The sequence below is a fragment of the Schistocerca gregaria genome, chromosome 7 (genome assembly GCF_023897955.1).
Source record: "Schistocerca gregaria isolate iqSchGreg1 chromosome 7, iqSchGreg1.2, whole genome shotgun sequence".
Taxonomy (NCBI): Eukaryota; Metazoa; Arthropoda; class Insecta; order Orthoptera; family Acrididae; genus Schistocerca; species Schistocerca gregaria.
Genome location: NC_064926.1, coordinates 74,876,856 through 74,904,527, shown reverse-complemented (window position 1 = coordinate 74,904,527; position 27,672 = coordinate 74,876,856). Strand labels below are relative to the sequence as shown.

The following is a 27,672-nucleotide window of genomic DNA, read 5'->3' as shown; positions in this document are numbered from 1 at the left end:
TGTGTACTTGTACATTACACCCACTGATTTCCGTCCCACTGGGATAGTTATTTCTTGGTGCGTTGTTTATAACCTTTTTTCTGTTGGAGAGTATTTCGTGGCCTTCAGAGATGACATGCCAGTTTACCATCCACGACAGGTGTGGATGATGTCGGCTCGATTGCATGTCTTAAAGCGCGTGAAATATTTTCCGGTCCAGTTTCATTGTGCCCATTTCACGCAGTATGCCGTCCTCGGTCGGCCGGAGCCGCGACGGCTTGCCGCCGGCCCCTAGCCGTACGGCAGTTCCCGAGCGCCGCGACGCAACTCGCAGCCGGTGGGGGCGGCGTCGGGCATGCGGCAGTACGTCCTGCCTCGCACGTCCTCTTCGGGGATGCGCTCGTCCAGCGGCTGCACGCCCGATGCCGCCATCTGGTCGCGAACCTGTGTGCACACAAACCGGTACGGTTACTCTGACCACATTACACGGAATCTTTGTTCGATTAACCATAAGTGACACTCTGCTAGAAGACTATCAGTTTGGCTTTCTGGAAAGTAAGAGCACAAAAGAGATAGTTCTCACGTTACGATTCATAATGCAAGCAACACTTGCGAAAAAAAATCAAGAATAGTTGGTAGTGTTTGTCGACATGGAAAAAGCGTTCCAAAAACTTCAGTGTTGCAAAATGTGAATTTTAAAATTTTCCCGGCGAATTGACTGTTCAAACAAATTTCGGGCTTGCAGCCGGTCGTCGTTCAATACTTCGCACGATATTTCGACTGGGCACCTGCCAGTCATCTTCAGGTGAGCCGTCGCAGACTGACGGAAAGGTTCTTTTTCTTTTTTTTCTTTATTGTATTTCAGTTCCCCATCGGGGCGGGCTGGCAGCAGCATATGCGCTGCTTTGCAGCCGAAAGACACAGAACAAACAATAGAAGACAGTGAAAAATATACAAAGGAGAGAATATGATGAACATAGATATAAGAAAGGGGGAACACCATGGAAGGCAATAGACAAAAAAAAGGGCGACTGTAAAATGGGGATAAAAACGGTTTAAAGGTAGCTCACGCAAAAACTCACACACTGCAACAGTTAAAAGAACACAAGGCACAGTATGACTGGAGCATAAAAAGTATCGACAGATGGCGTAGCACATAACAAACACTGACGGCGATCCTCAAGGCAGTACACAATTAAAATCACACCTTGACACACAGGAGAAACAGCACTAAACACAATACTGGCGTGGCACACTGATGATGATCAAAACAGAGGATCTGCCAGGCGCAAGGAGATGAGGGAGACCGGAAGGAAGGAGGGAGGGAGGGGAAGAGATGGGGGAGATGGGTGGGGGGGGGGGGCGCTGAAGAGGGCCAGGTAGGGAGGGATGTGGGAGGGAAAGAGGCAAGGATGGGGTGCAGGGTCTCAGAGGGGGGGAGGAGGAGGAAAGTCTGCTTTGGGAGAAGGAGGGGAGAGGAAAAAGGGGGCCCTGGGGAGGTGGGGGACAAGGCCAAGTTATAGTTGGAAGGATGGGTAGATGTCATGGCGAAGTTCGTCATCTGGGAGGGGGAGGTGTTGGAAACTGCCCTGATGAAGGAGATGTAGGTTGTGGAGGTGGAGAGAGGGAGGGATACAGTGATAGAGGCGCGGCTATGGGTGGGGGGTGGAGAGGAAGGAGGAAACCAGAGGGTGGGGGGGATCAAGCCTGCAGACAATGTAAAGGATGCAGAGATGTTGGAGGAACAGGAGGAGGTGGGGGAAGGGGATGAGTTCATACAGGAGCCGTGTGGGGGAAGGAAGGCAGATACGGAACGTAAGGCAGAGCGCATGAGGAACATTCTGGACAAGTCGAGCAAATGACTTGGCCACAAAGATCGCCCGAAGTGAATCTCAACGAATGTTTATGGGACATAATCGAGAGGTTACCTCATGCAGAACATCCTACACCGGCAACACTCGTGCAATTATGGGCCGCTGTAGAGGCGGTATTGCTCAGAATTTGTGCACGGGACTTCCAATGACTTGTTGAGTCCATGCCACTTGGTGGTGTCTTAGAGTTGCCCTACAACATTTTTCACTTTAGTGTATACAGCATGTACAAGAACCAAGAGGATCCAATATGAAGAGAAAACCAAGAACGAAGTGTGGTCTAAATATGGTGCGAGACTGGGACGTCCTGTTTCGCTACTATTATACAATATTAATCTAGTGTCGCTCAACGGCCTACACCAGTTCTTTTAATTGGACGCCACTTCTGCGACTTACGTGTCCATAAGATACCAAAGTTATCCTTTCAGGGAAACGGCGCTTGTAGTCTAATATGGAATCCGAAAGCACGTCAAAGCTGGGTACAGTGAGACTGAAAAATTTTCCTGATTGAACAGGGACTCGATTTCGTGACCTGCATGTGTCCAGTCACACACTTCAACATTTTATTTATTCTGTTTCCTTGTCAAAGATTGGTATCTTCTCCCTAAATCTAGCATTTTTACTTTATACGACCTCTGTCCTACTTTGAGTGCTTAATTTACATTTAAATATATTACTGGCCATATAAATTGCTACACTACGAAGATGATGCGCTACAGCCGTGAAATTTAACTGACAGGAAGAAGATGCTGTGATATGAAAATGATTAGCGTTTCAGAGCATTCACACAAGGTTGGCGCCAGTGGCGACACCTACAACGTGTTGACATGAGGAAAGTTTCCAACCGATTTCTCATACACAAACAGTAGTTGGCCGGCGTTCCCTGGTGAAACGTTGTTGTGATGCCTCATGTAAGGTGGAGAAATGCGTACCATCAAGTTTCCGACTTTGATAAAGGTCGGATTGTAGCCTATCGCGATTGAGGTTTATCGTATGGCGATCTTGCTGTTTGCGTTGGTCGAGATCCAATGATTGTTAACAGAATATGGAATCGGTGGCTTCAGGAGGGTAATACGGAACGCATTGATGGATCTCAACGGCCTCGTATCACTAGCAGTCGAGATGACAGGCATCTTATCCGCATGGCTGTAACGGATCGTGCAGCCACGTCTCGATCCCTGAATTAACAGATGGGGACGTTTGCAAGACAACAACCATCTGCACGAACAGTTCTACGACGTTTGCAGCAGCATGGACTATCAGCTCAGAGACCATGCTGCAGTTACCCTTGACAGACAGGAGCGTCTGCGATGGTGTACTCGACGACGAACCTGGGTGCACGAATGGCAAAACGACATTTTTTCTGATGAATCCAGGTTCTGTTTACAGCATCATTATGGTCTCATCAATGTTTGGCGACATCGCGGTGAACTCAATTGGAACCTTGTATTCATCAAAGCCATATGGCGTATCACCCGGCGTCATGGTATGGGGTGCCATTGGTTACGCCTGTCGGTGACTTCTTGTTCGCATTGACGAAACTTTGAACAGTGGACGTTACATTTCAGATGTGTTACGACCCGTGACTCTACCCTTCATTCGATCCCTGTGAAACCGTACATTTCAGCAGCATAATGCACGACCGCATATTGCAGGTCTTGTACGGTCCTTTCTGGATACAGAAAATGTTCGACTGCTGCCCTGGCCAGGACATTGTCCAGATCTCTCACCAATTGAAAACGTCTTGTCAATGGTGGCCGAGCAACTGGCGTATCACAATACGCCAGTCACTACTCTCGATCAACTGTGGTATCGTGTTGAAGCTGTATGGGCAGTTGTACCTGTACACGCCATCCAAGCTCTGTTTGACTCAATGCCCAGGCGTATCAAGGTCGTTATTGCGGCCAGAGGTGGTTGTTCTGCGTACCGATTTCTCAGGATCTATGCACCCAAATTGCGTGAAAATGTGATCCCATGTCAGTTCCAGTATAATATATTTGTCAAATGAATGCCCGTTTATCATCTGCATTTCTTCTTGGTGTAGCAATTTTAATGTCCAGTAGAGTATTATGTAATATTAATCTAGTGTCGCTCAATGGCATAAACCAGTTCTTTCAATTGGACGCCACTTCTGCGACGTACGTGCCCATAAGGTACCAAAGTTTCCTTTCAGGGAAACGGGGCTTGTAGTCTAATATGAAATCCGAAAGCACGTGAAATCTGGGTACAGCGAGACTGAAATATTTTCGCGATTGAACAGGTACTCAATCTCGTGACCTGTATGTGTCCAGTCACACACTTCGACATTTTATTCATTCGGTTGCCTTCTCAAGGATTGGTATCTTCTCCCAATATCTATCATTTTTACTTTATATGACATCTGTCCTACTTGGAGTGCTTAATTTACTTTCGCCTCTACTGTGCGGTCTCTGGTTGAGAGACGCGATGACGCGATTGAAACATAGGTTGAAGAGTCGGAATAAAATTCAGAGTGAAAGCATATCAATGATAAGAATCACATATGATATTGATAACCTCAGTGAAAGAAACAATAGAACAGGTGTTGAATTTAATGAACAGTCTACTTACAACAGAATATAGACTGCGAATAAATCGAAAGACGAAAATAATTCTGCTACGTTGGAAGTGAAGTAACACATGACGAACCAAGCAAGGAGAACATAAGGAACAGATTAACAGAGGCAAAGATGGCATTGTAAGCCAAGAGAAGTCTGCTAGTAACAAATACCGCCCTTAATCCGAGGGAGAATGTACTGACAATGTACGTCCGGAGCAAAGCACTGTATGGTAGAAAAGCCGGAAAAGGAGAGAATCTAAATGTTTTGGAAGTGGTGCTATAGAAGGATGTTGGAAATTAGGTTCACTCATAACATGGGAAATGCGAAAGTTATACGAAGATTCGGAGAGAAAGGAACAAACAGAAAACACTGATAAGAAGAAGGGACAGGGTGATATCCAGCAGGAAATTCATGGCACTTCATAGACTTGTAGAGGGTAAAAAGTGTAGGGAAAGATAGACTGGAACACATCCAGTATGTACTTGACGATCTATGGTGTAAGTGCTACTCTGACATTTTGAGGTTGGTACAGAAAAGTCATAGAACGTCATAGGAGACCGATGAACCAAATAAAAAAAATGCGAGGTTCGATTAATTGAAGAGCAAGCCGGTGTTTCGGATTAGTGTGCATGATGTGGCAAATTCAGCACCACCACAGGAGGTGAGGTCAACAAGAAAGCGGCCTCAAGAAATGCAGAGGTTGGCGAATTTATGGAAGTGTAACTGATCAGCAGATGCAGTTAACTATGGAGTAAATCAGAGTTCTCGTCTGGCGCTTTACGTCTGATTATCAGTGCTAATGCTGCGTTCTTAACGAAAATCACAGCATCAAGAAGAAGTTGTGCGCCACAAACGAAAGTTCGTAAGCGTGTTTCTACATCTGAGGTCTATTCAAATTTCGCGCCAGACGTATTAGACTGGCGCTAGCAGCCCCGCTGCAAGGATGCAAATCAGGTTTGCTTTAAATACACTCTGCAACACTCATGAGCGTTAGTTACTATTGAGATTGGACGTGGTGAGCTGATGTCAGTCAAGAACGCATTTAAGGCCGTCGACAAAGAAGCCATTATCAACACTTCACTGACTTTTAATGAGGTTGTGTAATAGGACTACGAGAAGCTGGATGTTCCTTCTGCTATGCTGCAGGAAGACTTGGCAGGATTTTAGTCACTGTACGTGATTGCTGGCAGCGGTGGTCAAGAGAATTTTCAGTCGCAGGGAGACCAAACTCCGGACGGTCAAATGGCACCGCCGAGAGAGAAGACCATCGTGTTCGGCGTACGGCTGTCGTACTGCATTAATTTCAGCAGCAGTTGGCGTCAGAGTGACAAAACGAATTGTTACAAAGCGGTTACTTCAAGGACAGCTCCGAGTCAGATCCTCTGCAGTGTGAATTCCACAGACTCTAAACCATCACGATTTGTGATTTCAGTGGTGTCAAGGGAAAACGCATTGGAGGGCAGCGTGGACGTGTGTTATATTTTACGATGCAAGCTGGTTATGCCTCGGTGCCAGAGATGGCCGTGCGTTGGTTAGGAGACAAGTTGAAGACCTGCAACCAACTTGTCTGCAGGTCTGTTGGACCTACAACTAGAGTTATCTTCTGGATGCTTCTTCGAATGACAGCAGGAGCACTTTCGTGGTCATCCCACGCACCCTGATTGCAAAACTGCACATTTGTGGTTCGACCTGTTTTGCTGCCATTCATGAACATAAAAAAATGGTTCAAATGGCTCTGAACACTATGGGACTTAACATCAGCCCCCTAGCCTTAGAACTACTTAAACCTAACTCACCTAAGGACATCACACACATCCAAGCCCGAGACAGGATTTCAACCGGCGACCGTAGCGGTCCCGCAGATCCAAACTGTAGCGCCTAGAACCGCACGGCCACTTAGGCCGGCATGAACATCATTCCAGGAGTGTTTACTGACGGGATAACGCTCACTTACATACCACTATTGTAAGCCAATATGCTCTACGGGATGTCGGCATGCTGCCTTGGTCTGCTAGACCACCAGATCTGCCTCCAATCCAACACATACGTGACATTGACGGAAACAACTCCCGCGTTATCTAGAAACGGCATTAACCGTCATTTGCAACAAGCAAACTGAGGTCCGGCACCTGTACAACGCAATGCATGCACGTCTCCGCCCATGAATACATCATTCTTACGGTTAATATCGATTATTAGTGGACTAGCATTTCAGCCAACCAATGTGACCGAGTGGTTCTAGGCGCTTCAGTCTGGAACAGCGCGACCGCTGCGATCGCAGGTTCGAATCCTGCTTCCGGTATGGATGCGTGTGGTGTCCTTAGGTTAGTAGGTTTAAGTAGTTCAAAGTTCTAGGGGACTGATGGCCTCAGATCTTGTTGTTGTTGTTGTTGTTGTTGTTGTTATGGTCTTCAGTCCTGAGACAGGTTTGATGCAGCTCTCCACGCTGCTGTATCCTGTGCAAGCTTCTTCATCTCCCAGTACCTACTGCAGCCTACATCCCTCTGAATCTGCTTAGTGTATTCATCTCTTGGTCTCCCTCTACGATTTTCACCCTCCACGCTGCCCTCCAATACTAAATTGGTGATCCCTTGATGCCTCAGAACATGTCCTACCAACCGATCCCTTCTTCTAGTCACGTTGTGCCACAAACTCCTCTTCTCCCCAATCTTCAGCATTATTCTGTAGCACCACATTTCGAAAGCTTCTATTCTCTTCTTGTCCAAACTATCTATCGTCCGTGTTTCACTTCCAAACATGGCTACACTCCATACGCATACTTTCAGAAACGACTTCCCGACACTTAATCTATATTCGATGTTAACAAATTTCTCTTCTTCAGAAACGCTTTCCTTGCCTTTGCCAGTATACATTTTATCTCCTCTCTACTTCGACCATCATCAGTTATTTTGCTCCCCAAATAGCAAAACTCCTTTACTGCTTTAAGTGTCTCCTTTCCTAATCTAATTCCCGCAGCTTCACCCGACGTAATTTGACTACATTCCATTATCCTCGTTTTGCTTTTGTACATGTTCATCTTATATACTCCTTTCAAGACACTGTCCATTCCGTTCAACTGATCTTCCAAGTCCTTTGCTGTCTCTGACAGAATTACAATCTCATCGAAAAACCTCAAAGTTTTTTCTTCTTCTCCATGAATTTTAATACCTACTCCGAATTTTTCTTCTGTTTCCTTTACTGCTTGCTCAATATACAGATTGAACAACATCTGGGAGAGGCTACAACCCCGTCTCACTCCCTTCCCAACCACTGTTTCCCTTTGATGTCCCTCGACTCTTATAATTGCCATCTGGTTTCTGTACAAATTGTAAATAGCCTTTCGCTCCTTGTATTTTACCCCTGCCGCCTTCAGAATTTGAAAGTGAGTATTCCAGGCAACATTGCCAAAAGCTTTCTCTAAGTCTATAAATGCTAGAAACGTAGGTTTGCCTATTCTTAATCTAGTTTCTAAAATGTGTCGTAGGGTCAGTATTGCCTCACGTGTTCCCATATTACTACGGAATCCAAACTGATCTTCCCGGAGGTCAGCTTCTACCAGTTTTTCCATTCGTCTGTAAAGAATTCGCGTTAGTATTTTGCAGCCGTGGCTTATTAAACTGATGGTTCGGTAATTTTCACATCTGTCAACACCTGCTTTTTTGGGATTGGAATTATTATATTCATCTTGCTCACCAGATGGTAGAGTTTTGTCAGGACTGGCGCCCTATGGCCGTCAGTAGTTCTAATGGAATGTTGTTTACTCCCTGGGCCTTGTTTCGATTAAATCTTTCAGTGCTCTGTCAAACTCTTCACGTAGTATCATATCTCCCATTTCATCTTCATCTACATCCTCTTCCACTTCCACTTCCATAATATTGTTCTCAGGAACATCGCATTTCTATGGACCCCTATGTTCTCCTTCCACCTTTCTGCTTTCCCTTCTTTGCTTAGAACTGGGTTTCCATCTGAGCTCTTGATATTCATACAAGTGGTTCTCTTTTCTCCAAAGGTCTCTTAAATTTTACTTTAGGCAGCATCTATCTTACCCCTAGTGAGATAAGCCTCTACATCCTTACATTTGTCCTCTAGCCATGCCTGCTTAGCCACTTTGCAATTCCTATCGATCTCATTTTTGAGACGTTTGTTTTCATTTTTGCCTGCTTCATTTACTGCATTTTTATATTTTCTCCTTTCGTCAGTTACGTTCAATGTTTCTTCTGTCACCCAAGGATTTCTACTAGCCCTGGTCTTTTTACCTCCTTGATCCTCTGCTGCCTTCACTACTTCATCCCTCAAAGCTACCCATTCTTCTTCTACTATATTTATTTCCCTCATCCCTGTCAACTGTTCCCTTATGCCCCCTTGAAACTCTGCACAACCTCTGGTTCTGTCAGTTTATCCAGGTCCCATCTCCTTAAGTTCCCACCTTTTTTCAGTTTCTTCAGTTTTAATCTACAGTTCATAACCGGATAGATTGTGGTCAGAGTCCACATCTGCCCCTGGAAATGTCTTACAATTTAAAACCTGGTTCCTAAATCTCTGTCTTACCATTATATATTCTATCTGAAACCTGTCAGTGTCTCCAGGCTTCTTCCATGTATACAAGCTTCTTCTTTTGTGATTCTTGAACCAAGTGTTAGTTATGATTAAGTTGTGCTCTGTGCAAAATTCCATCAGGTGGCTTCCTCTTTCATTTCTTAGTGCCAATCCATATTCACCTACTGTGTTTCCTTCTCTCTCTTTTACTACTACTGAATTCCAGTCACCCATGACTATTAAATTTTCGTCTCCCTTCACTATCTGAATAATTTCTTTTATCTCATCATACATTTAATCAATTTCTTCATCATCTGCAGAACTAGTTGGCATATAGACTGGTACTACTGTCGTAGGCGTGGGCTTCGTGACTATCTTGGCCACAACAATGCGTTCGCTGTGCTGTTTGTAGTAGCTTACCTGCATTCCTATTGTTTTATTCATTATTAAACCTATTCCTGCATTACCCCTATTTGATTTTGTATTTATAACCCTGTATTCACCTTACCAGAAATATTGGTCCTCCTGCCACCGAACTTCACTAATTCCCACTATATCTAACTTTAACTAATCCATTTCTCTTTTTAAATTTTCTAACCTACCTGCCCGATTAAGGGATCTGACATTCCACGCTCCGATACGTAGAACGACAGTTTTCTTTCTCCTGTTAACGACATCCTCCTGAGTAGTCCCTGCCCGGAGATCCGAATGGGGAACTATCTTACCTCCGGAATATATTACCCAAGAGGACGTCATCATCATTTATCCATACAGTAAAGCGGCATGCCCTCGGGAAAAATTACGGCCGTAGTTTCCCCTTGCTTTCAACCGTTCGCAGTACCATCACAGCAAGGCCGTTTTGGTTAGTGTTACAAGGCCACATCAGTCAGTCATCCAGACTGTTGCCCTTGTAAGTACTGAAAAGACTGCTGCCCCTCTTCCAGAACCACAAGTTTGTCTGGCCTCTTAACAGATACCCCTCCGTTGTGGTTGCACCTACAGTACGGCTATCTGGATCGCTGAGGCACGCAAGCCTTCCCACCAACGGCAAGGTCTATGGTTCATGGGGGGGGGGGGGGGGGCTCAAATCTTAAGTCCCATAATGCTCAGAGTCATTTGAACCATTTCACACTTGTAATGGCTTATCTCGCGCTTACATTAACCTGTGATCTTCCAATTTCAATGACTTAAATCTGTTACCTGGAAATATGTATCCGTAAAATTCATTACTCTAAATTAGTTATTTTTCTGCTGTTGCGATTTTTTTCCGATTGGTGTTGCTGTGTAATGTTTTCAGCTTCAAACAGTAGCTACTAATTTCTGCCATTTGGCATAATTACTTTTATTTATTATGCTGCAAGAGTAATTGAGAATAATAATACAGCATGCACACTGATGAGCGAGAACATTATGACCACTGCCCTTCCGGTGGGTGAAGGCCTCCATCGGGTGTTGCGGGCAGGTGACGTAGTACAGAGAAGATATGGGCGGCAAGAGGTTCGCCGATGACATTGTAATTCTGTCAGAGACAGCAAAGGACTTGGAAGAGCAGTTGAACGGAATGAACAGTGTCTTGAAAGGAGAATATAAGATGAACATCAACAAAAGTAAAACGAGGATAATGGAATGTAGTCAAATTACATCGGGTGACGCTGAGGAAATTAGATTAGGAAATGAGACACTTAAAGTAGTAAAGAAGTTTTGCTATTTAGGAAGTAAAATAACTGATGATGGTCGAAGTAGAGAGGATATAAAATGTAGACTGGCAATGGCAAGAAAAGCGTTCCTGAAGAAGAGAAATTTGTTAACATCCAGTATAGATTTAAGTGTCAGGAAGTCGTTTCTGAAAGAATTTGTTTGGAGTATAGCCATGTATGGAAGTGAAACATGGACGATAATTAGTTTGGACAAGAAGAGAATAGAAGTTTTCGAAATGTGGTGCCACAGAAGATTGCTGTAGATTAGATGGGTAGATCACATAATTAATGAGGAGGTACTTAGTAGAATTGGGGAGGAGTTTGTGGCACAACTTGACTAGAAGAAGGGATCGGTTGGTAGGACATGTTCTGAGGCATCAAGGAATCGCCAGTTTAGTACTGGAGGGTAGTGTGGAGCTTAAAAATCGTAGAGGGAGACCAAGAGATGAATACACCAAGAAAGATTCAGAAGTATGTAGGCTCCAGTATGTACTGGGGGATGAAGAAGCTTGCACAGGATAGAGTAACATGGAGAGCTGCATCAAACCAGTCTCAGGACTGCAGACCACAACAACAACAACAACAACAACTGTTGTAAGAGGTTTTGGAGAAGGGCACATAATTGTGGCGCTGTGGCTGGAAACGAGAACCTCTGAAATGACGAAGCCTGTCACCTGTTTGTCGTGACCACCTATTGTCGTGACCACCCATGGAAAGTGGTTGAAAGACGGCGAAATAACGAGTAGACCGTATGGTACTGGACGACTCAGTCTCATCACTGTGTAATCCAGCACAGGCAGCGATCTGTGGCACATTTGGAGACAAGTACAATGATGGTTCAGCCACAAGTGTACCTGAGTTCACCGTCCAAAAGTCAGTGAACATGGAGCTCCACATCCCACGACGCTTACGTATTCCTGTGTTGACCCAACGACATCGTCAGTTACGATTGCAGTGGGCACAGCATCACTGACTTTTCACCGCTGGTCGATAGAAACGTGTCGCCTGTCGAATGAATTGCATTTCTTGTCACACCAGTTCAATGGTTAGGTCCTCACACGTCGTCATTCGGGCGAATGGCTACCCGAAACATGCAGCGCGCCACAGATGCCGCCCTGTGAGGGCAGAATTATGCTGTGGGGTACAGCGAGTTGGGCTTCCCCCCTGGGATCTGCGGCGGTAGTCGAAGGCACCAGAACATCGGTGAACTGCGCGAACATTATGTCGGCCACCTGCATCGCTTTCTGCTTGAAGTCTCCCCCTACAGCGATGTCCCAGGAGGATAACTGTCGCTGTTGTAAGGTCGGATCGTGCTACAGTGGTTTGGGTGTAATATAGTGAAATCACATTTCTTTCTTGACCAGTAAATGTGACTGACCTGTACGCATTGGAACACACACCGGGCGCCGGCTGCATGCCTCTAAACCACCATCCCGTAATTTGCGGGAACTTCTTGACTCAGAGGGCCATAGACACGGGTTCCCAGGTAGATGCCGTGTTTCTTGACTTCCGCAAAACGTTCAATAAAGTTCCCTTTTTTTTTGGTCATCAGTCTACTGACTTGTTTGATGCGGCCCGCCACGAATTCCTTTCCTGTGCTAACCTCTTCATCTCAGAGTAGCACTTGCAACCTACGTCGTCAATTATTTTCTTGACGTATTCCAATCTCTGTCTTCCTCTACAGTTTTTGCCCTCTACAGCTCCCTCTAGTAGTACCATGGAAGTCATTCCCTCGTGTCTTAGCAGATGTCCTATCATCCTGTCCCTTCTCCTTATCAGTGTTTTCCACATATTCCTTTCCTCTCCGATTCTGCGTAGAACCTTCTCATTCCTTACCTTATCAGTCCACCTATTTTTTAACATTCGTCTATAGCACCACATCTCAAATGCTTCGATTGTCTTCTGTTCCAGTTGTCCCACAGTCCATGTTTCACTGCCATACAATGCTGTACTCCAGACGTACATCCTCAGAAATTTCTTCCTCAAATTAAGGCCGGTATTTGATATTAGTAGACTTCTCTTGGCCAGAAATGCCTTTTTTGCCATAGCGAGTCTGCTTTTGATGTCCTCCTTGCTCCGTCCGTCATTGGTTATTTTACTGCCTAGGTGGCGTGCTGCATGTTTCGCGTAGCCATTCGCCTGAATGACGACGTGTGAGGACCTAACCATTGAACTGGTGTGACAAGAAATGCAATTCATTCGACAGGCGACACGTTTGTATCGACCAGCGATGAAACGTCAGTGATGCTGTGCCCACTGCAATCGTAACTGACGATGTCGTTGGGTCAACACAGGAATACGTAAGCGTCGTGTGATGTGGAGCTCCATGTTCACTGACTTTTGGACGGTGAACTCAGGTACACTTGTGCCTGCACCATCATTGTACTCTGTCTCCAAATGTGCCACAGATCGCTTGACTTCGTGACCATCAATCCTGATGTTAAGTTTCTCGCTGTTCTCATTTCTACTACTTCTCATTGCCTTCGTCTTTCTCCGATTTACTCTCAAACCATACTGTGTACTCATTATACTGTTCATTCCGTTCAGCAGATCATTTAATTCTTCTTCACTTTCACTCAGGATAGCAATGTCATCAGCGAATCGTATCATTGAAATCCTTTCACCTTGTATTTTAATTCCACTCCTGAACCTTTCTTTTATTTCCATCATTGCTTCCTCGATGTACAGATTGAGGAGTAGGGGCGAAAGGCTAAAGCCATGTCTTACACCCTTCTTACTACGAGCACTTCGTTCTTGATCGTCCACTCTTATTATTCCCTCTTGGTTGTTGTACGTATTGTATATGACCCGTCTCTCCCTATAGCTTACCCCTACTTTTTTCAGAATCTTGAAGAGCTTGCAGCATTTTATATTGTCGAACGCTTTTTCCAGGTCGACAAATCCTATAAACGTGTCTTGATTTTTCCTTAGCCAAGCTTCCATTATTAGCCTAACGTCAGAATTGCCTCTCTCGTGCCTTTACTTTTCCTAAGGCCAAACTGATCGTCGCCTAGCGTATTCTCAATTTTCTTTTCCATTCTTCTGTATATTATTCTTGTAAGCACCTTCGATGCATGAGCTGTTAAGCTGATTGTGCGATAATTCTCGCACTTGTCAGCTCTTGCCGTCTTCGGAATGGTGTGGATGATGCTTTTCCGAAAGTCAGATGGTATGTCGCCAGACTCATATATTCTACACACCAACGTCAATAGTCGTTTTGCTGCCACTTCCCCTAATGATTTTAGAAATTCTGATGGAATGTTTCCTATCCCTTATGCCTTATTTGACCGTAAGTCCTCCAAAGCTCTTTTAAATTCCGATTCTAATACTGGATCCACTATCTCTCCTAAATCGTCTCCTGTTTCTTCTTCTATCACATCAGACAAATCTTCACCCTCATAGAGGCTTTCAATGTATTCTTTCCACCTATCTGCTCTCTCCTCTGCATTTAACAGTGGAATTCCCGTTGCACTCTTAATGTTACCACCGTTGCTTTTAATGTCACCAAAGGTTGTTTTGACTTTCCTGTATGCTGAGTCTGTCCTTCCGACAATCATATCTTTTTCGATGTCTTCACATTTTTCCTGTAGCCATTTCGTCTTAGCTTCCCTGCACTTCCTATTTATTTCATTCCTTAACGACTTGTATTTCTGTATTCCTGATTTTCCCGGAACATGTTTGTACTTCCTCCTTTCATCAATCAACTGAAGTATTTCTTCTGTTATCCATGGTTTCTTCGCAGCTACCTTCTTTGTACCTATGTTTGCCTTCCCAACTTCCCAACAGTTCCCTAGAATCGTTTAATGAACAAAGTAAGAGCATATGGACTATCAGACCAATTGTGTGGAGTGAAGAGTTCCTAGATAACAGAAGGCAGCATGCCAATCTCAATGGAGAGAAGTCTTCCGAAGTAAGAGTGATTTCAGGTGTGCCGCAGGGGAGTGTCGTAGGACCGTTGCTATTCACAATATACATAAATGACCTTGTGGATAACATCGGAAGTTCACTGTAACTTTTTGCGGATGATGCTGTAGTGTATCGAGAGGCTGTAACAATGGAAACTTGTACTGAAATGCAGGAGGATCTGCAACGAAACGACGCATGGTGCAGGGAATGGCAATTGAATCTCAATGTAGGCGAGTGTAATGTGCTGCAAATACATAGAAAGAAAGATCCTTTATCATTTAGCTATAATATAGCAGGTCAGCAACTGGAAGCAGTTAATTCCATAAATTATCTGGGTGTAGGCATTAGGAGTGATTTAAAATGGAATAATTTGATCGTCGGTAAAGCAGACGCCAGACTGAGATTCATTGGGAGAATCCTAAGGAAATGCAATCCGAAAACAAAGGAAATAGGTTACAGTACACTTGCTCGCCCACTGCTTGAATATTGCTCACAGTGTGGGATCCGTACCAGATGGGGTTGATAGAAATTTCGAGAACATACCTTTACCTAGGAGTCAAGCAGTATATTGCTCTCTCCTACGTATATCTCGCGAAGAGACTATGAGGATAAAATCAGAGAGATTAGAGCCCACACAGAAGCATACCGACAATCCTTCTTTCTACAATACGAGACTGGAATAGAATGGAGAACCGATAGAGGCTCTCAAAGTACCCTCAGCCACACACCGTCAGGTGGCTTGCGGAGTATGGATGTAGATGATGATGTAGACCTTTGCGTAGACAGCTCATGCCACATACTTCTGGAATCTTGCCAAGGACTTATAGAATCTCTGCCAAGCAAGGTACCTGTTGTACTGTGTTTGAAAAGTGGGACAACACACTGTTAAACTGGTGGTTACAATGTTTTGGCTCAGCGGTGTATGTAACGTATGAATTTTGGAATTTGTTGATAATTGATTTTGGATGAGCATGTGAATATTTGTGTAACCATCCAGTAAATCACATAGAAGGTGTTACGGCGTAAAGTCAAGCGGTGGAACACCAGTCGGGAACAACAGAGAAGAGAAGGCTGTGAGAAGAAGTCAGCCAATCGCTCGCTGACCGGACCTCCCTCCAGGACGACAATGCGACAGCAGCGGCCCCTGTGTGGAGAGAACATAAGCTCCGCGACCGACTCGTGACGGCCTAGTTGAATAGTAGCTTCAAGACTAGCGACTTGGATAGAAGCGTCAATTCTCGTTACTTCGCTTGTACACTCTATGTAGCACAGAACTGGAATTGTGCTTACTGAACAAGACCTAATATTTCGTATGTCGCCCTTTGCTTACTACACATCTGTATGATTGCGATTTAAAGTATTGTATCTTTCCTTTTTGTAATAAAACTCATTAATACGATTTGTTTGAATGTTTTTCTAGCGAACCGAGTACGCAAGTTTCCCAGACACTGCACAAGGTGTGATGTGCTTATTGTAAAGTAGCAAGGAGTCTGGAAGCAAAATCCTTATTTACGTCCATAAGACCAATAAGGAAGGAACTATTTTTGTTTAAATGCTTTTTTGGTAAATACAAAGTTTTAAAAGTGCTTAGAGTTGCGGACCAGTCAAGGAGAAATAATCTTGCGGTATGTGAAACGATATGAAGCTGACTGGCTACAGTGCGTGCCGGCCAATGAGCGAAGACAATGTTCGCGCTTTCCGGAAGGGAGGGAGGTTTGGGCGTGCTATTCTTGACCAGTCTAATAGTATCTTTAGTAGAAGACTTAGGTTTTAGTGTTACAGTAATTTTGTAAAAAAAAGTTGTAATTTGCATTCGCTGAGAAGTAGTGTGGTTCGGAAAATGATGAGATCAGATGTAAACAACGTTGGCGTACGTTTTCAGATTTTTAGAGAATTTTTTGACTTCGTTCCGATGAGCTGAAATTTCAATGTGGCATGCTACGCATCTGTAGTTCCGAAACATCTTATTGCTGAATAATGAACTGAATAGCGGTTCTAGGCGCTATAGTCTGGAACTGCGCGACCGCTACGGTCGCAGTTTGGAATCCTGTCTCGGCCATGTACGTGTGTGATGCCCTTAGCTTAGTTCGGTTTAAGTAGTTCTAAGTTCTTGGGGACTGATGACCTGAGAGGTTAAGTCCCGTAGTGCTCAGAGCCATTTGAACTATTGTATAGCACTGAATGAGCATATAAAACTAATGAACACCGTGTGAAATTCCCAGCTGTCTCTTGGCTGTTTGAAGTTGCAATTCTTTGGACAGCGGGTCGCGAGTTCTATACTTACGCTTGTTACTGTAGGGAGAATATGCTGTGAGGTTGGGCGGAATAGAACAAACTAAAATATAGTATTCATTTTGACATTAGGAACCTTGTTTTAGGGCGAATAGGATAACAGCACGTGTATTTCAAAAGTTAAATTTCAAAACAGAAATATTAGGCAATGACTTGTTTCATTTAGTAGTTTCAGTTAGACCCGGCACAATGAAAGCTCTTTCAAGCGATATGGCAGAACGTTTTGTGCGTCCTGAAGATGAATATAACGCTTCCTGTTTCTGAAACAGCTTTTCCAAGTTGAACCATATTCAACGCCTCTTGAGAGCGGGGAATGCTTCTAAGAAACTCACGAAGATAAGTGAGCCATTAGAATCCAGCACCAAGTGCTGCCCTCTCGTCTGTATCTTCACAATGAGTATTATGTGGACACTCTCATCTGCCAGGAAGACATCAGCCGTGTTTACAGGGCTGCGCGTGTTCGTTCCTGGTTTGGCGAAAAATCGGCCACTGTATCTCACCTCTGCTGCCCCTCTAAGTCTCTCCATCTTAGTCCCATAGGAAACGTCTGAGACTGTCTGGTACAGTAGGCGAATCGTAACACTGGACGCATCCAAAGGGGATTTAACATCAGTGACATCAATGAGTTGTTTCAGATGCATATGGAATATCTGATGAATTGCAGCTGTTATCGATGTTTGGGGCGTGTTGCGCGGTTATGAGTGACGTCTCCTGGTAGTCACTAATTTTGAAACATGTGTTTAATTGACCTGTTAACTACGAATATTGTTATCACCTCGTACTTTTAAAGGGTGACCAAATCAGCTGCCACACAATACTGAATGTGTCTGCATGTTCATGTCATGGAGTCCAGAGCTCAGTTTGATTATTATCAATCTGTCGGTGTCGTCCGCATCTGCTAGGAAAGTTCATTGCACCAACAGACTGTCGCCGTCTTCGACAGACAGCAGTAGTCTCTGAAATTACCTACCAGTCGGCGGTTTTGTATGCGTCGAGTGATCTGGAACATACACTTGATCACTAACTAAAAGTTCGGAGACTGGTATGCTGAATGCGTACTAATGTCTTACACCTAATTCGTCCTTAGTGTTACACGTTCAAGGGTTCAGACTTACAGTTCTTTTGCGGCATCAAAAGCTCAGGGCATAGGTTTCAACATTAAATTTTTCAGGGCGGGATAAAGTTACCAGTTTGAGATAATTGTTTGGCCGAGCGTGAAAACGAGTCATGGCTAAAAAAAAAAGTGGGTGGAAGAAACCATATCATTGTATCTCAAAAGATTATCCACTTAGTATTTAAAGGCAGAAAATTGATACCCAAACAGTAACTATATTTCTACTGTATATGGCAGAAAATTGATACCCAAACAGTAACAATGTTTCTATTGTATATGTTAAGTACATCTTTTCATGTTATTAATCCTAGAACACTAAAGAGGAAAAAATGTTTCATTCCTAATAAACCATTGTAAATTTTACCACCTCATAGTTTACCACAGAGTGTCACAATTTATAGCTTGTTCACTAGTTAACTGCAGTTATAAGGTCTCCAGTGGCACGTCACATACAAAATAAGTACAAAATATCGTGTTTTAAATCCCATTTCTGACAATACCAGATGGCTGGGAACCGCGAATTGGTACTAACTGCAATCGTCAATTTTACGTGGGTACATTGATTTAGGGTTAATATGGATATTCAGCGATCTGAAATAGCGTACTCCCTCATATGATTCAATCCAGACTATCCAATCAGTTACGAAATATAGCTCTAAAATAATCACATCATACTCTCTGATGATAACTTAAAACTGAATATTAAAAATCTGAAACGAAAATGAAAGCCGAAAAGCTTGAGAAAATTTTGTTGCATAAAAAGCAATATGTTGCCGGTGCAGGGTGTGCACGAACTGACCTCTCGATTATGTCTCATAAATATTAGATGAGATTCATAACGGGCGATATGGGTGGCCAAATCATTCATTCAGTTGTCCACCATGTTCTTCAAGCCCATCGCGAACAACTGTGACCCGGTGACGCATTGTCATTCATAAAAGTTCCATCGTTGGTTGGGAACATAAAGTCCATAAATGGCTGCAAACGGTTTCCGAGTAGCCGAACGTAACCATTTGCAGTCGACTATCGGTTGAGTTGGACTAGAGGCTCCAGTCGATTACATACAAACACAGCCTACACCATTATGGAGCCACCATCAGCTTGCACAGTGCCTTTTTTTGTCATCAGTCATCTGGCTGGTTTGATGCGGCCAACCGTGAATTCCTCTCCTGTGACAACCTTTCCATCTCAGAGTAGCACTAGTAACTACGTCCTCAATTATTTGCTGGATGTATTCCAATCTCAGTCTTCCTCTACAGATTTTGCCCTCTACAGCTGCCTCTAGTACCATGGAAGTCATTCCGTGATGCCTTAACAGATGTCCTATCATCCTGTTCCTTCTCCTTGTCAGTATTTCCACATACTCCTTACCTCTTCGATTCTGCGCAGAATCTCCTCATTCCTTATCAGTCCACCTAATTTTCGGGAGGACGACGGTTCAATCCCGTCTCCGGCCATCCTGATTTAGGTTTTCCGTGGTTTCCCTAAATCGTTTCAGGCAAATGCCGGGATGGTTCCTTTGAAAAGGCACGGCCGATTTCCTTCCCAATCCTTCCCTAACCCGAGCTTGTGCTCCGTCTCTAATGACCTCGTTGTCGACGGGACGTTAAACACTAACCACCACCACCACCATCTAATTTTCAGCATTCGGCTGTAGCACCACATCTCAAATGCTTCGATTCTGTTCTTTTCCGGTTTTCTCACAGTCCATGTTTCACTACCATACAACGCTGTGCTCCAAACGTACATTCTCAGAAATTTCTTCCTCAAATTAAGGTCTGTGTTTGATACTAGTAGACTTCTCTTGGCCATGAATGCCTTATTTGCCTGTCCTAGTCTTCTTTTTATGTCCTCCTTGCTCCGTCAGCCAAACGGGACTCTGTCTGGATGGACTTCTATTCCCTAGTTGCCGCCATGGACCCTCTTAATTCTTAAAAAACAGATCCCAGTGCATAAGGTGGGCCACTGGTTAAGCACTGTTACCCATTTCCGTAAGAGGAGCCGTGAGGGTGCCTCACCTGAGCATACTCCTCTGAAATGCAGAATCAGTGACAGTAAGAGGATATAGCTGTGTCACAATGTTTCTTTGGTAGATAAAAGAGCCGAGGGAACCTTTGCTAAGGTAATCCCCATTCTACATCCAGAAAGGTTTAGATTGTATTACAAGTAGTTTGGAGACATTTAAACGGCTACGTAATGGTACATTGTTGATTGAAACGACGGGTTAATTACAAAGACTTTGTAAGTAGGTTGTTTAGGTTTTTATATTGGTAATGCTACGTAGCGCTCTGTATGAAAATCACTGGCTGTGCTGTGTGCAGTCTGTGGCTGGTGGCATTGTTGGAAGTCGCTATTGTAGTGTTGGGCAGTTGGCTGTTAACAGCGCGTAGCGTTGCGCAGTTGGAGGTGAGCCGCCAGCAGTGGTAGATGTGGGGAGTGAGATGGAGTTTTGAGAGCGGATGATCTGGACAGAGACTGTAAGTTTGTAAGACTGGATGTCATGAGCTGATATATATGTTATGACTTTTGAACACTACTAAGGTAAATACATTATTTGTTCTCTAACAAAATCTTTCATTTGCTAACTATGCCTATCAGTAGTTAGTGCCTTCAGTAGTTTGAATCTTTTATTTAGCTGGCAGCATTGGCGTCCGCTGTATTGCAGTAGTTCGAGTAACAAAGATTTTTGTGAGGTAAGAATTCATGAAAGGTATAGGTTATTGTTAGTCAGCGCCATTTTTTTTTGTAGGGATTACTGAAAGCCAGATTGAGTTGCGCTAAAAATATTGTGTGTCACTTTAGTGAATTTCTGAGTACGTTCAGTTTTGCTCAACTGTTTAAAAATCAAATGATGTAGGGGTTTATCAGCACAGTCATTCATTAATTTTTCTAAGGGGACGTTACAATTTCTAAAAGCAACTGCATTGGGTGACTACCCTATTGCTGTTGAACTGCATAAAACATTAAATTCCAGCCGCGGTGTGGTAACGTATAAAGACTTCATGGATGAGGATATCATTGTCTTACAACCGGAATGGGCAGACGACAGTGTTATGGGAGTTCAAAATCTGAAGAATGGAGTAAATGGGCAGATTAAACCAACACTTACATTCATTCTCATTTTCAATACGCAAGACCTGCCCAGGCCAATTAAGGCAGGTTTCTTACGCTTACCGGTTTGCCCATTTTTACCAAATCCCGTGCTATGTTTTAAGTGTCAAAGGTTTGGTCATACAACTGTGGTCAAGTGGCTCATGAACTAGGTGTGGAATGTTCATCTCCATCAGTGTGTGCTAATTGCTCTAATTCACATCCAGTCTGGAGCAGAGAGTGTCGCTCCTACAAGGACGAAAAGAAAATTCAAGAACTTAAAGTTAGCTGTCACGTGTCATTTGCCGAAGCATAGAAGCAGTTTAAATCAATGCAGAGTACAATACGTTATCTGAATCACCGTATACATTGACGACTAAAGTCACCGTATTTAGCGTCGCCCTGCAGTTCAGCAAAGCTGCAGGCACTCATTGCTAGAAATTAGTGAGATCTGTGTAGTGGATAAGAAGCCTGAACCCAGATTCGTAGACGGGTAGACGGCTCGAGTGCCCCCTCTCGGCCTCCCCCCCCCCTCCCCCCGCTAACCCTCCAGCAATGACTGAGGTCGCCACATAGCAGAGGTGGGTAGTTTGCGAACGGACGGGCGCAAAGGAACGGTTCACCAAGAAGAACGAAAGGGCCGAGTAACGAATTCCAAGGAACTATCAGTTCGTAGTTCACTCCAGTCGTGGCGGTCTACTTATAGTTCCCGGGAACGAGGTTCATAGTTCACTAGTTCACTTCGGTCGCGGCGGTCACTCCGGCAGTTCTCGTTCCAGCCTCGGTCCCGGGGTCGTCTCAGTCTCGGTCTCCCTCGGCCGCACTCGTCGTTCTTCGCATGACCACCTGTCTCAGTTCCACTGCCGACTGCTCCTAGTTAGTTCAGTATCCAGTTGTTCGTTCCGTTCACTGCGATCGTCTATTTTACATGTGTTCCAAACTGTTCTTGCACTTGGTTCTGGGTTTCAGCGTCCATGACTGGTAATCAAAAAAGTATTTTATACTTGAGTAAATTACATAAAAAATACGTTGCATGTAATAGGTACGTCTTTTCAGGTAACAAAAAGGCATATCAGCTCACTTCATTATACCGATGAACAGCAGAAGACATACTTATAACAAAGCAAGTTTTTTTTATTATTCATATATTCTTTGGTTTCATCGACTTGATTTAGCAGCTAACTTTCAATAATTTGCTTAATTTTTAGTGTAAGAAAACTCGTATAAAACGATGTTCGTATATCTCTCATATACAAAACATTACATTTAGGAAAGCTCTAATTATTTTTAAGTTAGGTTGTTTCCAATTTGTATTACCTGCTAGTTTGGTTTCTTTGAAAAAAAAAGTGGGTTATGGATCATTTTGGCTCAATAGGAAAAGCGATGCCTCTCCATTTGAAAAGACACAGATTGCCATAAAATAGTATTTACTTATTATCTCAAAATCATTTCTTCTGAAGGAGCTTTCAAACCAAAAACTTTATTTCTGCGAACTTCATTATTATTATTATTTTATTATTATTATTATTATTATTATTGCTTCAGTAACTTTAATAACAGCCACCAACAGGTTTACAAGACTAAATGAGCTATTACCCATGCGCGTCGTGTGAGATTTTCATGATCTCTTCTCCAGCTCTCTACACATCGTTATCGATTGTTTCGCAATTGCTGCTTGCATTCGCTTGTTATTTCTTCACGGCCTAATTATTACATGTTTGTTTGTTTGTTTATCTGCTCGTAAAGGGCAACACATCGCCAGTAATTGGCGAGCAGTCTGTACTCGGGGCCGGTTTTCCGCGCGTCACCCTATATTATTCTCCTGCGATCAGCATCACAAGGCTACGGTTGGCTAAACGAAAGGTTCTGCAGAATCAGAGAAATTACTTCTAAAAGTGTGTAAGAATTCTTTAATGAATAAAAACTCTATATTCCAGGGGGGAGGCAAGTGCCCCCTCTTGGTGCTCTCCATCCTTCAGTCACCTACACTACTAATTTTCAGTTTTTCATAGGAACCATATACCAAGCACAAATGAACGGTGAACGAGTAAAAATGAACGGTTCCCAAGAAAGATCGATCAGAAGTGAACTAGTTCCCAAGGATGAACGAGTTTGCCCATCTGTAGCACACAGGGAGCGCAGAGGCCGCCGCCGCCGCCGCTGTCGCCTGGACGCTCACCCGCTCGGCCTCCCGGAAGACCCTGATGAGGTTCCTGCCGGCCAGCTTCTGCAGGTCCCCCTCGGTCCAGCCGCCTCGCGCCATCAGCTCGGCCAGCAGGTGCGGGTAGCGCGACGCGTCCTCCAGGCCCAGCGGCGTGCTGCAACATCCCATGCACCGCTCTCTACTGTCTACTGCCGGTAAAGCCCACTCTTGATCTATCATTTAGTGATACTGATGGCAGCACGGAAACAAGAGAGTCAGCCAGTTGTTCAAAAGTAATAGACTCATCCGGTTGCACTTTTACATATCATTTCAATTATTTATTTATTCCTTTGAGTGAAGCCAGTGTGTGGAAGCAAGCGAATGAAAACGTTCGACGTAGCCCACTACAGTTTTGCTTACTGACTGCGTTATTCATCCTTTCATTCTGTCAGTTCCACCATGTACTTGCTCTTTCAACTGAGTCCACTCTTTATTGCTGAGTCAGATTAGAGTAGATTAGATTCAGTTTTCGTTCCATAGACCCAAAACGTTTTATGATACTGGGGGGGGGGGGGGGGGGGTGTGGTACATGTCAGAAAATATAGCATAGAGACATAAAATATTTGAATATAATACACTACTGGCCATTAAAATTGCTACAGCAAGAAGAAATGCACATGATAAACGGGCATCCGCTGGAAAAATATATTATACTAGAACTGACATGTGATTACATTTTCACGAAGTTTGGGTACATACATCCTGAGAAATCAGTACCCAGGACAACCACATCTGGCCGTAATAGCGGCCTTGATACGCCTGCGCATTGAGTCAAACAGAGCTTGGATGACGTGTACAGGAACAGCTGTCCATGCAGCTTCAACACAGTACCACAGTTCATCAAGAGTAGTGACTGGCGTATTGGGACGAGCCAGTTGCTCGGCAACCATTGACCAGACGTTTTCAATTGGTGAGACATCTGGAGAATGTGCTGGCCACTGGTCGTGACACATCTGAAATGTAACGTCTACTGTTCAAAATGCCGTCAATGCGAACAAGAGGTGACGGACACGTGTAACCAATGGCACCCCATACCATCACCCCGAGTGAGACGCCAGTATGGCGATGACGAATACACGCTTCCAATGTCGCCAAGCACGTATGCGACCATCATGAAGCTGTAAACAGAACCTGGATTCATCCGAAAAAACGACTTTTTGCAATTCGTGCACCCAGGTTTGTCGTTGAGTACAACATCGCTGGCGCTCCTGTCTGTGATGCAGCGTCAAGGGTAATCGCAGAAGTGGTCTCCGAGCTGATAGTCCATGCTGATGCAAACGTCGTCGAACTGTTCGAGCAGATGTTTGTTGTCTTCCAAATGTCCCCATCTTTTGACTCAGGGATCGAAACGTGGCTACACGATCTGTTACGGCAATGCGGATAAAATGCCTGTCATCTCGACTGCTAGCGATACGAGGCCGCTGGGATCCAGCATGGCGTCCCGTATTTCTCTCCTGAACCCACCAATTCCATATTCTGCTAACAGTCATTGGATCTCGACCAACGCGAGCAGAAACGTCGCGATACGATAAACCGCAATCGCGATAGGCTACAATCCGACCTTTATCAAAGTCGGAAACGTGGTGGTACGCATATGTCCTCCTTACACGAGGCATCACAACAACGTTTCACCACGCAACGCCGGTCAACTGCTGTTTGTGTATGAGAAATCGGTTGGAAACTTTCCTCATGTCAACACGTTGTAGGTGTCGCCACCGGCGCCAAGCTTGTGTGAATGCTTTGAAAAGCTAATCATTTTCATATCACAGCGTGTTCTTCCTGTCGGTTAAATTTCATGTCTGTAGCAGGCCAACTTCGTGATATGGCAATTTTAATAACCAGTACTGTAGATACTATCGTGATAATTTGTCAGGAGATTGTTGAAATAGATGAATACAACGCGGTAAACTGTTTTTAATGGTTGCTGGCAGTTTATTGAAAATTTGTGTTCCTGAATATTGGACTCCTTTTTGGACCAAGGTAAGTGATTTTAGGTCTTTTGTAGATTGTTCGTATTCCTATTTTTGATAAATATACTTAGAAGCAGTGGTTGAAATACAGGTTTCTACATGATGATCTTGAATTTACACCACAAATGATTCTTATTACACGCTTTTGCACGGTTTGATGAGTTGCCCCAGAATATGATCCCATATGACATACTAGAATGAAAGTAAGCAAAGTATGCAAGTTTTTTATATTTATATCTCCTACATCTTACATTATTCTCATGGCAAATACAGACATGTTTAGGCGCTTGACCAATTGTGTGGTATGCCATTCCCAACTGAATGTATTATCGAGTTGTAATCGCAGAAATTTAACACTGTCAATTTAACACTGTCAACCTCTTCGATCTGCATGTCTTCATATGTTATACACACGCTGGAAGGGTCTCTTACAGGTTCTGAACTGCATGTAGTGGGCCTTCCCAAAGTTTAATGACAGTGAATTAGCTTTAAATCACTTATTAATGTCAGTGAAATTTGATTAACAGCTGTTTTTAATCTGTACTTGACTAGCTACCTGTTGCAATGTTTGTATCATCTACAAACAAAACAAACTTCTGTCAATGTAAGAGGTGATAGGTTATTAAGGTACACAAGAAAAAGCAATGGACCCAAGATGGAACCTTGAGGAACATCACATGTAATTAATTCCCAGTCTGATGAAGTCTGACTGATTGCTATGCGGGTGTTTCACAATGACACCCTTTGTTTCCTGTTAGATAGATAAGACTCAAACCATTTTGCAGCATTGGTTGTGACACCATAATATTGTAATTTACTTAAGAGAATGCTGTGGTTGACACAGTCAAAGGCTTTTGAAAGGTCAAAGAAAATGCCAGTTGCCTCTAATTTATTATCTAATGAATTAAGTACATTCTCACTGTAAGTGTAAATAGCTTTCTCTATATCAGAACCCTCAGCTACCCTTCATCTTCCTGAATAAAACCAGAATGTATTACTTTCATTAGTCGAAGTAAAACAGAAGTATATAACCTGCGTAAGACAACACCACCCCCAGAGACATGTGTAGTCATCTCAGACAATAAGCCAAGGTTAAAATAAACAATATATATTTCAGCCAGAACATTATGACCACCGACGTGGGACATTCATCCAGGCGACAGCACCGTCACCTAGAGAAGAATGGCTGCTAGCCAGACACACTCGCGGTGCATGTAGAATCAGCGAGCGTGCTGTCAGTGTGTACACTGGGAGAGGTGCGGTGCGATCTAACTCATTTTAACCGAGGACAGATTCTGATGGACCGGAGGCTCGGCACGAGCACTTCGGAAACTGCACGGCGTGTTGTGTGTTCGAGGAGTGCTATGGTGGGTGTCTTCAACCAAGGTGTAACCACGTCCAGATGTCGTGGGGTTGGGTGTCCGCTCCTCATTACTTATCTGCGACATCGTAGGCTGGACAGATACAGGACAGGGCGAACTGTGGCGAAACTAACTTCACTCTTTGATGCTGAGCACTGAACACTCCTCACTATGGACCTCCACAGCCGACGACCCATCCATGTGGCGATGTTAACACCATGATATGAAGTGCAAATCCCCATCGGAGGCTCGAGTCCTTCCTGGGGCATGGTCATGTGTGTCGTCCTTAGCGTAAGTTAGCGTACGTTAGATTAAATAGTGTTTAAGCTTGGGCTCTGCTGCAGCAATTTGGTCCCATAAGACCTTACCACAAATTTCCATTTTGAAGTGCAAATGGGGAAGTAAACTGAGATGAGCTACTTTGGTAAAGGGCAGATTATTATTACGCATAGCCTGTGAACCAGTATCTCGAAAACGGCGAATCTGATCGAATGTTCACGAGCTACTGTCGTGATACATCTACAGAAAGAGATGGAAGGACAGTGAAATTGCCAGTGTGTCCTAAATGGTTGGACGTCCAGGACTCTTCACAGAACGCGGCATTAGGAAGCAGGTCTGCTCTGTAAAGTAGGACAGGTGGTAATCTGTGGCATCTCTGTCGCAGGAGTGCAATGCTGATGTACGCGCAAGTGTTTCGGAACACTCTGTTCACCGTACACTGTTGAACATGGAGCTCCACAGCAGACCAGGCCTACTTGTAGACATGTTGACCCAACGACATCGTCAGTTACGATTTCAGTGGGTATGGGACCATCGGGATTCGACCGTCGTCCAGTGGAGCCGTGCCGGCTCATCGGACATCTCCACGAACGCCGTCATCGAGGTGAACGCCGGCTCGAAACGTGCGGCGCACCACGGACGCAGGTTGTTGGGCGCAGTTTTATGCTATGGGAGACATTCTCCTGCACTTGGGTAGCACCTGTCGCAGTAATCGAAGACACGCTGACAGCTGCGAACCACATCCACCCATTGATGGCTGCACGCTTGATGGCTTCCCGACTGCGATGTCATTTA

The 27,672-nt window shown here is 44.1% G+C and overlaps 1 protein-coding gene across 1 annotated transcript in view; it reads right to left on the bottom strand.

Annotated features, from left to right (window-relative positions):
• Positions 1 to 270: 270 nt before the first annotated feature.
• The window catches only part of LOC126282290 (dipeptidase 1-like), a 240,283-nt gene continuing 212,881 nt past the window's right edge, over positions 271 to 27,672 (bottom strand). Inside the window, exons 9-10 of the mRNA XM_049981942.1 lie at positions 23,244 to 23,382; positions 271 to 423 (exon numbers count right to left, since the gene is read on the bottom strand). Coding sequence (XP_049837899.1) covers positions 271 to 423; positions 23,244 to 23,382 — 292 coding nt within the window. The remainder of the gene's footprint in view (positions 424 to 23,243; positions 23,383 to 27,672) is intronic.